Here is a 13,711-nt window from a genome sequence, read left to right as displayed (position 1 = left end):
TAAAAAATTTTTTTAATGTAACTTAACTTTTATATCATTTTCATTTTTGTTCTTGCTCATAGACATTTCAACAAGCCTCCTTAGCAAATCTTTTTTAAAAACACTTATGCAGTTCTGTGCTGAAGATGTTTTACTCCAACAAATGAGGTAGATTTATTCCTTTGCACAGTCACCTCTGAGTCCACATTTCCAAGCCGACCCATTACACTTTTATTAAATCAGGTAAGTGCTGTGGTTACACAAGTTTTCTGTGCACTCATTTGCACAATTCAAATTTGGGTAAGTGACTTAGCCTCTTTAAACTTCAACTTCGCTTAGTTAGGAGGAAGAAAATAATGATCTCATCATCTCCAATGGATTATCAAAATTATCACATGACATAAGTACCAAGGGGAGCACTATTTCTGTCACATAGCAGGTGTTTCATAAGGTTAACTATTAGTATTTTTTACTTAAAGAGATCGATATTACATAGATCATAACAAATAGTGAAACTCAAACAGTTGATCTGCTTACCCATTGTGCTTGCCCCTTTTTCAGGTAGGGAGAGACATGTAATAGTTCTGGGCAATGCGTTGCAGGAAGAATCGATATTTTGGTTGAAGCATACACACTTTTCTCCTGCCACGGTAATCTTTAGTCTTACCGTTTCCGCAGGCACAACTCCTCTCCTCTGGGACACTTAATGCATATATTGTATTATGGTGTCTCATAAATACTTAGGTGTTCCTTATTGTTTTCTTTTTTGCTCGTCTACTTGGATAATTATGAATGACCTATTTTCAAGTTCATTGATTCTACTTGTTCAAGTTGATTATAAAGCTCTTTCTGAATTTTTTAGTTCAGTCATTGTATTCTTCAACTCCAGAATTTCTGTTTGGTTCTTTTTCATGATTTCTATCTCTTTGTCGAACTTCTCATTTCGATTATGTATCATGTCCTGATTTTGTTTAGTTGTCTATTCGTATTGTCTGGTAACTCACTGAGCTCCCTTAATATGATTCTTTTGAATTCCTCTTCTGGCAATTTACAGATCTCCATTTCTTTAGGTTCAATTACTAATTCATTTTATTCTTTTTCTCACATCATATTTCTCTAATTCTTTATATTCCTTGAAGCTTTTGTGGTCAGTGCATTTGAAGAAACGATAACCTCTCCCCAATTTTATATACTGACACTAATAAGAAAAGGCTTCCACCAACTAGCCTAGCTAGAGACTCTGGGAGCTTCTAAGCCCCCCCTTTTTAATGACGTGTACACTCCAGCCCTTTCTGCCTCTCCTGGTAAAGAAACCTTACATTTGTGCATCTTCCTTCAATCTCTTAGAACTGTGCTGGCTGGAGTGAAACATTCACTCTTTTTCTCTAGGGCAGTGCACAAATAGGCCAGGTCATTGGATGTATGCTCCATTCCTCTCCATTACTCCTGGGGAAAAGATTCGGGGTGTGTATCTTCTCCCAATGTCACAGAACCATGTTGGTGTAGTAGACCACCCGCCTCTTTTCCCTGGGGCAATGCACTCTAAGGTGGGGGATGTTGCATACGCACCCCCTCCTCTCCCTTCATCCTGTGGGTGAAGTTTCAGGACTGTGTGGCTTCTCCCATGGTTCTTCCAGAACCATGCTGGGTGCCCCAGGTCAGTGCACTGAAAGTCCAAAGACTTTGGGTGATTGCTCCTGACAATAGAAACAATGCCGAGATGCCTTACTGTTGAATCATACATCTGAAAATCACTGGATTTCATTAACCGATGTCTCCATAAAAAAATTAATTAAAAATAAAAAAGATGATTCATAGTACACGTCATCAGGGAAATAGAAATTAAGACAGCAATAAGATACCACTACAGACCTATTAAAATGTCTGAAATCCAGAAAACTGTCAACACCAAGTGCTGGCGAGGATGCGGAGGAACAAAGGAATTCTCATTCACTGCTGGTGGGAACACAAAATGGAACAGCCACTTTCAAAGACTATCTGGAGGTTTCTTGAAAAACTATCCACACTCTTACCATAAAATCCAGCAATCATCTTCCTTGGTATTTACCAAAATGAGTTAAAAATTTATGTCCACACAAAAATTTGCACATAAATGTTTACACAACATTCATACATTTATTCATTACATTTATCCATAATTGCCCAAACTGGAGGCAACCAAGATGTTTTTCATTAGATTAATACGTAAGTAAACCACATACAATTATTCAGTACTAAAAAGAAATGAGCTGTCAAGACATGAACAGACATGGAGGAACTTTAAATGCATATTATTGTATGAAAGAAACCAATGTGAAAAGGCTACATATTGTGCGATTCCAACAATATGACATTCTGGTGAAGGAAAAACTATGGAGGCAGCAAAAGGAGCAGCAGTTGCCAGGGGTTTTGGAAGAGAGGGATGACTTGGCAGAGCGCAGAGGATTTTTAGGGCAGTGAAAATATTGTGTATGATATTATGATGATGGATTTAATCTATTATGCATTGATCTAAATCCATAGTATGTACAATACTAAGAGAAAACTCTAAGCTATGAAATTTGAGTATTTTATCTTTTTAAAAATTATAATGTGAACATGCTCATTCTACAAAATGACTCAGTCGAGACAGAACTATTAACTCTTTTAAGCTGTGATATTTATGTTTCTCAATAAAATGTGCCAAAAGGTACTAAGTTTCATTAAAAAATACATGACCTTTTTCTCCTATTCAGAATCTTAGAGCAGTTATTCAAAATAAAAAGAAATAATTATGATTAGATTCACCTTCATATTTGATATCTCAGCTACTCAAAATTATTTTTATTAGAAGCTAGCAACACTTCATTTATCTCTGATGAATTTCCCACTGTGATAAGTGTGAGCCTATGTGGGGCATGTCCACATGTCCTCGTTCATGGGCTCGTTTGTTCTCCTGTTTGACATGTTAATGTCATTAATAACATTAGACAAGCAGGTGGTCCCCAAGTTTCTAATGCTTCCCCTTAGCCATTTTCATTCAGGTATTATACTTCTGAATATGTTATTACTAGACAAAGATAAAGATGTCATCTCGGGAATTTAAATGCAGTGTGGGTCTGCACTTACAGTAAGAAGTAATTTACTGCATGAGGAAAATTAGAGAGGAATTAGCAAGGTTATTGTGCATACTGAAGGGTTAAAATCTCAATCCTAGAGAAAAAGTTGCCTTCTCAATCACCTTCTTGAATGCACTCTTGACCTCTTTGTTCCTCAGGCTGTAGACCAGGGGGTTCAACATGGGGATGACCATAGAATAGAACACAGAGGCTACTTTGTCTGTGTCCATGGAGTGGCTGGAGCTGGGCTGCAAATACATAAAGATGACTGTGCCATAGAAGATGGAGACCACAGTGAGGTGGGAAGCACAGGTAGACAGAGCCTTCTGGTGCCCCTTCGCTGAGTGCATCTTCAAGATGCTTACAGATATGAAGAGGTAGGAAATCTATATGATCAGAAGGGCAAAAAAGATATTAAAACTCGACATAAAAACAAGAACCACCTCGCTAGTGTGCTTATTTGAGCAAGAGAGAGCCATGACCGCTGGAACATCACAGAAAAAATGATTGACCACGTTGTACTTACAAAAGAAAAGGCTGAATATGTCCCCGACATGGAAGATGGCATTCAGGAAACCACAGACATAGGAGCCTGTGACCAGACGTGCACACACACCTGTAGTCATGGTGGTGGTGTAGTGCAGAGGTTTGCACACTGCTGCGTAGCGGTCATAGGCCATTGATGCCAAGAGGTAATTTTCCACAGTGGCAAAGGCTACAAAAAAGAACATCTGAGCAGCACATGCATTGTAGGAGATGACTCTGTCACCTAGAAGTAACCCAGCCATGACTTTGGGAGTGACAGCTGAGGAGTAACCAAAGTCCACCAGAGACAGGTTACTGAGAAAAAAGTACATGGGAGTGTGGAGACGAGAGTCCAAGAGAATCAACACGATCATCCCCAGGTTCCCGACCACATTGATGAGGTAAATGAGAGTGAACATGATGAAGAGCGGGACCTGCAGTCCTGGGACACTGGTCAGTCCTAGGAGGATGAACTGTGTCACTTCTGTCCTGTTCGCCATCAGTGTTATTTGGGAATTACGAGATGTCCTGTAGCCGTGAAAGATCAAGAGAAAAGTGACTCACAAAAAAGAAATTGTAGTGAAATTGAAATTTATAAATGCCATGTGCATTATTTCATTAATGATTTGTACTTCAGAATTATCTTGGTCTAATGTTATGAGCTTTATGTATTCGTGTGTGTGTACAATGAGTAATATTATTATTTTATTTCACCATTAAAATTTAAGGATTTTAGAAGTCATGTGATAGTCTACAATTATATCACTAGTATGAAGAAGATTCAAGATTCAAACCCAGTTTCAACCTAATCAAATTCTGTGTGCTTTTAGCCACCTCTCTGTCAGCATATTTAAAGGCGACAGTTATAACAAGGATAAGAGTATGGAGAAAAGATTAAACTACAGTTTGATCTTACTAATTTATTTACTTCCTTTTGTACTTTAAAGAATGGCCACTTTACACTTATGCCTTTCTGTAAACCTCCAGTAGGAGACCAACTGATGGTGAACAAGATGAAATTGCCACCTACTCCCTCAGAGCATCATCGATCTCATTTCTTATTCATCTTCTTCAGGGAAGCAGCAGGATATTTCTTAAGTATCACTGAACTCCCTACGAATGCAAGTTTAGACATTTATACTCCAGCTCCAACTCACTATTTAGAAAAATATATTCAAAACATCTGTTTTTTGCTCAAATAACTCATGGTATGTGTCCCTTCCTTGTTGTTTTGGCCTGAATTATGCTTTTCACTAATAGTGTGTATGGAATGTAGTAGCTTACCTTGCTCCTTGAAGAGAAGGGACAATCAGTCCTGAATGGCGAGTGCGAAATCGGAAATTCGGTCATAAAATAACGTGTAAATAAAGCTATATTTCAGGTAGTTATCAAAAGGTTTCAAGTTCCCTAAGACAGGAAATGATAGAGGAAAAAACACTAACAAGGACCCACTAACCTAGGCTCCAAGTTAATGAATCCACCATTAATTCCTGCTGTATCCTTAGAGGAACCTCTTACATTTCCTTTTTTTTTTTTTTCTGTAAAATAAAATGAAATTACTTCTCCCACATAATTTACAGAATTGCGTTTGTAAATAGCAAATAAGGGGAGATCTATAAAACAAGCTGGTAAGGGGTGACCATTTTAGAGTCACTCAATATAATTTTTATCTTGGGGTGATTTTCTTGGCCATGGTTCAATGTTAATTCAGCTGAATTAACATTCAGATGACTATGCGATGATGGAAGGGCTCAGCATGCAGTCTGGTCCCTCTAAAATGATGTCATGTGGAGTGTTGTTAGTATTTCAGAGGCAAAGGCGAGGGAACCAGGAGTGAATTATAGAGACACAAAGCTCTCGGGGGATGTGCCCCATGAGAGCACTCACAGCTCCTCATCCCTCCCTCTTAGGGGAAAAGCTGTTAAATTGTCCATGAGGACCCAGCTGCATATATTGAGTGTACATACATATTTTGGTATTACTTGTTATTTCTCTCTTTTCGTTTTTTAATGCATAATTTACAGACAGTAACATCCACACATTTGTGTGTGTCATTCTAAGAATTAGGTCAAATGTGTGTGGTTAAGTAACTACTGCTGCAATTGAGATACAGAAGATGACCATCACATAAACAAACCCTGAGGTTCTTTGTGGTCCACGCTTTCTCCCACCTGCTGTGCCTGAAAACCATTTACTATTTGCAGGAACATCGTGAACTGGGATTCTAACGCATTGAGTGGATGAGTCTTGCTTCTTTCATTTAGTATAATGCGTTTAAGATCTATCGATGTCATTACCTTTACCAGTAGTTCTTTTTTTTTTAAGTAGTATTCCATTTCATTGACATTACAGATTTCTTATCCATTCCTCAATTAAGGGACATTAGGGTGGTTTTAGTGTTTGGTGATTTTGAATAAAGTTGGCCTAAAGTATACCTGACGGGTTTTCTGTGAACATAGGCTTTGATTTCATTTGGGTAAATACCTGTGAGAAGGATTGCCTGGTCAGAAGGTAAAAATGTGCTTCATTGAAAAAGAAATCACCAAACTCTTTTCTGAATTCTCTCTAATATTTTGTCCCCACCAGTTGCTTCATATCTTTCTCAGAAGTTGGTATTTTAATATTTAAAAAATATCTTAAATCTCGTTTCCTTTCTTTCTCTTTTGCAAAGATGTCTCAAAAAACCGCAGAAATATTTGTTTTAACCTCCGCATTTGCCTTACCCACACAGTTCTGGCCTGGGAATGTTTTTCTCCAAACAAGGAAGAAGATCTACTCTCTTACTTGTACACTTGCGTTTGAACTCACATTCCCAAGGAGACATCACACCTTACTAAATGCAGAAAGTTTTGTGGTTACAAATGCATTCCATCCACTCAGATAGCTTAGCCCCAAATTCAAGTTATTTTACTCCTTGGAACTTCAACTCATAAGGAGGGAGACTATACTATCATGTAATTTTCATAGGATTGATAAGAAAATGATCACATAACATATACACAAAGCAGAGTGCAATTTTTAGCACACATCATATGTTCCATAAGATTACATGCTGTGATTTATCAAAAATTGATATGGCATTATTCACAAATATATTGGTGCTCAATCATTCCATCTGCTTCCTCCATGTGTGACTGCTCCATTGCAGCTCAGCAGAGTCATTTATTAGTCTAAACAATGAACTTTGGGAAAATTGATTATTTGCCATTTCTGGGTGCAATGAAACACAGGCATAACACTCCAATTTTCTCTTCTGCCATGGAGACCAGGGGAGGCCTCACGTTCCAGCAGGTGCAGCTATGAATGGCGAACCTTTCATTACCTGGTGTCTTTTGGGGTCCACATAGAGAGGGTCTTCTCCTTCCCAGGACAAGATGTGGTGGACATACAGTATCATAGTCAGAAACGAATCTATGAGAGACAAAATAGTGGCCTGAAGCTATCAGTTCTTAATATCTCTAACTTTTAAATAATTATGGCTATGAACTGAAATATGTCCCCTGCCCTCAAATTCACAAGTTGAAGCCTTAAACCCCTAATATCATTGATTTGGAGATAGGAACTAAACGGAGGGAATTAGGTCACATGAAGTCATAGGATGGGGCCCTAATCCAGTAGGGCTGGTGCCCCTGAAGAAGAGGAAGAGATATTAGAGCTGTCTCTCTCCATCATGTGGGGACACAGTGAAAAGGTGACAACCTACAAGTCAGAAAGGGTCTTCACCGGTAACTGTTTTGTCCAGCACAGGGGTCTTGGGATTTTTAGGCTCCAGAACTGTGAGAAAAGTAATTTCTGTTGTTAAGTCAATCAGTCTGTGGTATTTTGCTGTGACATTAATACAGTAACTTTATGTAGCAAAGACTTCACAGTTGTGATTAGGTTAACAGTATGGATGTGGGAGATTAGCCTAGATTCACTGAGACCTCAACGCTATAGCCAATGTCTTTATAAGAGAGAAACAGAAAAAATGGCAGAGAAGAGAGTTCCACATAAATAGCAAAAAAAAAAAAAAAAAAAGCAAGCAAAAACTTTAGAATCCATTTTGTCAGAACTCTGATAAATAGCCAAAGATTTACACAACCAAACAAACACTGAATCATAAAAATGGTGACTTGACTAAATAGCTGACAAACCAGTAACTGATATCAAGCCTAAGGAACAAACACTTCTGGGATCTCACATATCGAAGCATACATTATTTACAAAACAGTTTAGAAACTCACTCGTTGAACACGCGCAACCCACAACAAGCAACACAGCAAAACCCTGGGAGGGGGAAGTATCTGATTTCCAGAATCATTGCATTGTAGTATTTATAAAGTACAATTTTCAATGAAAAACTAAAAGACAGAAAACAAGAAAACACGAAAGTATGTCCCATTCAGACACACAAAAGGAAATAGAAGTTAACAGCAACTGTCCCTGAAGGAGAAACACATTAGACTTATTAGTCACACATTTTAAGTCAACTGTCTTAATTATGCTCAAAGAGCTTAAGGAAATACTGGATAAAGAATTAAAGGAACCCAGAAAATGATTTTTTCATAAAATAGAGGCTATTAAATAAAAAGTAGAAATTATAAATGGACCCAGGTAGATTTGGAGCTGAAAAGTACAAATGAAATTAAAAATTCACTAGAGTTTTCAATAGATTTGAGCAGGAAAAAGTAATGAGTCAATCTGAAGAGAAGTCAATAAATGTAATTCCGTCTGAGGAACATAAATTTTTTAAAAAATTATAACTTAAAAGGGCCTAAGAAACCTGTTGGACACTATTAATTATACCAAAATATGCATAAAGGGAATGCCAGAATGAGAGAAGAGACAAAGGACAGAAAAGACATTTTAAGAAATATGGCCCAAAACTTGTCAAATTTTGAAAACTTCCATGTGTGTGGGAATTAAAGATCACACTCTTACACAATTCATGGGTTTAAGAAGACATCAAAGTGAAATAGAAAATACTTTAACACAAATGAAAATACTACATATCTAAATTTTGAGTTAACAAAACCAGTGCTCATCGAGAAATTTACGGCTGCAAGAGTTTATTTTAAAAATGAAGTGAGATATCAAATCAGTAACCTAACTTTAAACCTTAAGGAAATAGAAAAAGGAGTACATGCTAAACCCAACACTAGAAAAAGACAAGAAATAATAAAAATTAGAGAAAAGTGAAATGAAAAATAGAAAAACAATAGATAAAACAACAAAGTCAAAGTTGATTCTCTAAAATGTTCAACAAAAATGACAAACCTTTATAGATTATGAAGAAAAAAGAGAGAAGACTCAATTTACTAAAATGAGAAATGAAAGTGGGACATTAGCACCAGCCTTATAGAAATGAAAATATTATAATAGAATACTATTAACAACTATACAACCAATATATAACCCAGAGGAAAGATGCAATTTTTAAGAAATACATAGATTACAAACACTGAGTCAAAATATGAAAATAGGAAGCCTGAGCAGTCATACAACAAAATAAGAAATTGAATCAATGGTAACTTTTCAATAACAACAACAATAAATCCCAGGGAAAGATGGCTTCACTGATGAATTCTAACAATATTTAAATTAAAATAAATACCAATTTTCTCAAACTCTTCCAAAAAAATAGAATAAGTGAGAACATTTCCTAAGTCAGTCTATGAGGTCACCTGTGCTTTACATAGGTATAATTTTGAAGAAAAAACTATTGCCATAATGATAGTGCAAGGCAATGTCTTTTTCATTTCATTACATTACTCATTTGTTTCTCATTGTTACAGAGCATCACATTTCCATGGAGAACAGTGTGAAGGTGATGGAGTTTATCCTGGAGGGGCTGAATAGTGTCTCAGAACTGCAGGTCTCCGTCTCTGTTATATTCATCGTCATTTACCTCGGTAATTTGTACTTTTTCCTCAGTAACTTCCTTCTGGTGGACTTTGGCTGCTTCTCCACAGTCACTCCCAAAGAAGTGGCTGGTCCTTAGAGGAGACAAAGTTATATCGTACGACATATATGCTGCTCAGCAATTCACTGCTGCCATCTTTTCCACAGCGGAAAGTTACCTTTTGGCCTTGATGGCCTATGACATCTGTGCAGCAGTATGTAAACTTCTACAAAACAACCACCGTCATGACAGGTGTGAGGGTGTGTTTTCAGGCTATAGAATCCTATGGCTGTGGATTCTATAGAATCCTGTGAACACCTGTGTTCACATTGGGGTCATGTTCAGGTCTCTCTCTGTATGACCAGTTTGTTTCATTGCTTTTACTGTGATAATCAAGGAGTTATGTTTCTTTTTTTCTTTGATAAATATACTGATGTATGTGTGTATTGGTCCTGTGCATGTGCTGGTTTTGTGCGTGTGTGTGTGTGTGTGTGTGTGTGTGTGCATTGAGTGTCAGAATCTTTTTTCCCTTCCGTTATGTGATGTGCTGTTCACATTTAGCACAGTTCTGAAGGTGCACTTTTCATGAAGGACCCAAGAAACCCTTTTCCACTCTTACCTTCCACCTCAGGGCACTTTCCATCTGCTATGAGACAAGCAGATGTGGTAGAATGAGAATCCTCATACATTACTGATAGTCTTTCAGTTTTGGATTGCTTGAGAGGCTGGAGAATTGGGCTAACCTCTTCTAAAAAGTAAAATCTCCTGCAGTGTCCTTGAGAAAAGGAAACAAACAACTGCAAGAGAAAGCGAGTCTGTCTCAAACACAAGGACAATATCACTCACAAGACAGTCATATTTTGAAGGTAATGGAGTGAGATGCTAGAGGGCTGAACCAGAGAATTCTGAAACAAAGACTCATTAGAGTTCCAACTAAAATTCCTGAAGGGGACAATTTAGATTCCCAGCTAATCGCTATAGGTCAATTATCATTGTATATAAGAGATACGTTGTCTCCATCCAGTCCAAATGTGGTTCTTTTCAATCTGACAACTTATGAACTTAAAAGAAAGCTTAGCCTATCCCATATACACATTCAATATATAACATTGAAGCAGGGTAAACATAATAAGGGGAGGAACTCACTCATTCATAAAAGAGAAGAATGGAAGACATATTAGCCAATTTTGGAATTTTGCTTAGTCGACATTATCAAGTCCCCTCCCCCAGTGCCCCACCTCCCCTAAACCCATTTTGAGGATGATAGATAATTCTACATGAGGTCTTGACTTTTCTCTTTGTTAAGAACTCCATTTCCAGTCTTTTTCTTAGAACCTGGTTTAATATTTGAAAGTTTCTTCCTTATCCATTATTCTTTGTGACATTCTAAGGAGATGTTGAAGTGTCTGCTCTCCGTAAGGAATATCATTTTGCAGCTTACTTCCACCCATGAGATTGAGAATTTCTAGAAGTGATTTAATACTCAGTCAAAACATTTTTAAATGAAAGCATAGCTTTTTTAGCAATGCAAAGCTTTTTAAAAACATGGAAGTTTGTTTGTTTGTTTTATCAATTTGTTCCCATTTCCTAGTCACCACACCCAAATTATTTTCACGATATAATTCTCTAGCCTGCTCCATTTATTTTCCTCCATACTCCCATATTTTCCCTTCGAAGTAATAGTGGCTGTGTGAGTTATGCATCGTTGGTAACACACTACTATATTTTCGCTGAAAGTAATTATTTTTATTTACTTGTGTGTGTCTGAGATTGGCTCTTGACCCAGAAAAGTGACATTAGTGGAAAAGCTAGTGAAAGTTGAATAAACTCTGAACTTTATTTAAGACTGAAGAACCGATATTGGATACTTTGTTTTGAAAAATGCAGCACAGGAATGTAAGATGAATTTTATTTAGTAAATGACAAAAAAATAGACTAGTGTCCTATCTGAATCAATTTGCAAAAATTTCTACACAAATGATTGTTAATTTAGCTCCAATGATTCTAAGCAGACAAGTCCTGCATATCTCTCACTCATTTTCCCCTATTGCTAACATCTTGCTTTATGACAATACATTTGTCAGATCTAGGCAACCAACATGGATACATAACCATGATCTAAAACTTCAAGAATTTATTCATATTATTTTTCAACTAATGTCATTTGGCTCTTACAGGATCCAGCCCAGGATACAACATCGCACATATTCATCACGTCTCTGCTCACCTCTGATCCGTGACAGATTCTTAGTCTTTCCTTATTTTTCATTACCTTAATAGGTATTTCATAGAATCAAATATTTTGTAAAATGTCCTTCAATTTATGTTTGTCTGATTATTTTTGGTCATGGTTTTACAGAGGTTATAGGTTTTGAGAAAGAATAAGAAATGACCTTTTAACATGTCCTATCAAGGGATACCTACTAGCAACATGACATGTCACCAGAGATGTTACCTTGATCACTTAAACAAGATGCTCACTTATCTTTTGCCAGTTTCTTCCATATAATGTACCTTGTACTGTCCTGCATACTCTTTACTTTAGAAGCAAGTCACTAAGTTCAGTCTACACTCAAGGTGGAAGGGACTATACTTCACTTCCTAGTCAAGGTCTATATCTAGAATTTAAATTTTTTTCTGTAAGGCATACATATACTCTAATGTTTTCATGCAGAAATAATCTAAATAGTCTTCATGCAAATAAATTTTAAATGACATGCTGGTGAATAGGATGCAATGAGGAATGAAAAGAGAGCTCAAGACTGACTCCACGTCTCTAAGTTAGCGTTACCATCATTTACAGATACAGCAACAGCTAAAGGAGAAACATGTTTAGAAGCAGAAAGAGGGAGAGAGAGAGAGAGAGAGAGAGACAGAGAGACAGAGAGAGAGAGAGAGAGAGAGAGAGAGAGAGAGTCAGTTCTCTTAGACTTGGTGTATTGGAGATGTGCCTGGTCCTCAAGCAAAGAAACTTGGATTCCATGAAATAAATTAACTAAGCAAATGTTTATTGAATATTTACTATGGGTTAGGCCCTGTTTTAGGATTTGTGGAGAGAAAATAGTTGAACATCCATATTTTTCTTAAGCTTGTGTTAAAGAGAAAAGAGATGGATAATAAAATAAATAACTACATATATACAGATAGGAGGGAGTTTAAAGAAGAAAAAATTGACAGCCTTTTTCAAGAGACTCTAAAAGGAAAGTAGTTGAATACATTTCAGGGCCCACAGTGATAATGAATGAAAAAAGATAGCTTTATCACCTCAATTTGGTTTAATAACATACCAATGCAGGTGGAGTTGCATTGTGGGAGTCAGGCTACCTGGGCTCTACTCATAAGTTTCCACTTGAGAGTTGTACAACCTGAGTAAGTCCCTCGACATCAATGCATATATGAGTACAATATCACTGGAATATATATATATTACAGCACATGAGAGCTTAGAGTGGGGATCGTCACCAAAAAAAAAAAAAAAATGGATGGACGATCATGGAAAGCTGGAAGATGCACTTGATACGAACAGCAGAGTTCACAAAGTCTCAGACATGAGAGTAATCAATCAGTTGAGGACACATTTTTCTTATTCATAGAATAAAGGTATCAACTTAGATTATCTTTAATGTTTCTTCCAGATCTAAATTTGATTAGACGAACATTTTTGTCAATGGCCTGAACTTCTTACTTGAATTAAAGTGCACAGTGCCTTCCATGATTCTGAATCTGGTTGGTGATGAGAGTCTACACGAAGGGGAAAAATGATCACTTTAAATTCTTGTAATTCTTGTGTCAGCTTGACTCTACCAAAACAATGAGGTTTGAGTTATTTTTTCTTTAATGGTAATATAAGATCACTTCCACTTATCATTTTCTTTTCTCAGTTCAAACTCTTGGAGTGAAATCATCATACTATGAGAATGCTGACCTGAAAATATTATGTAGGAAAGCTGGTCCAATCTCTGGAAGATGAAAGACCACGTGGAGAGGAGGTAGAGAGTGGCCAGAATCCACATGCGGAAATGCGAGTGAGGCCATTTTGAACCTTTCAGCCCAGCTGACCATGCAGAAGATATGCAACCTCATGAGCGAGCCCATGTGAAAGCAGCAAAGCCTTAGAATTATGAACAATAAAAGCTGTTGTTTTAAGCCACTAAGTCGTGTGGTAGCTTGTTGCATAACAATAGACAACTGATTAACTACACGGATTATATAACTTCTCTAATTAAAA

At 37.0% G+C, this 13,711-nt stretch overlaps 1 protein-coding gene across 1 annotated transcript; it reads right to left on the bottom strand.

The window, feature by feature from the left end:
- Positions 1–3,157: 3,157 nt before the first annotated feature.
- LOC107510975 (olfactory receptor 5B2-like) lies at positions 3,158–4,108 on the bottom strand. The gene is given in 1 exon segment (XM_016145024.2): positions 3,158–4,108. A coding segment is annotated over 1 exon segment (945 nt). The 5' UTR covers positions 4,103–4,108.
- Positions 4,109–13,711: the final 9,603 nt, after the last annotated feature.

This window comes from Rousettus aegyptiacus, unplaced genomic scaffold (genome assembly GCF_014176215.1).
Source record: "Rousettus aegyptiacus isolate mRouAeg1 unplaced genomic scaffold, mRouAeg1.p scaffold_m13_p_5, whole genome shotgun sequence".
In the NCBI taxonomy this organism is placed as follows: Eukaryota; Metazoa; Chordata; class Mammalia; order Chiroptera; family Pteropodidae; genus Rousettus; species Rousettus aegyptiacus.
The sequence above is the reverse complement of the archived record's forward strand: the minus strand, read 5'-3'. Positions and strand labels throughout refer to the sequence as shown.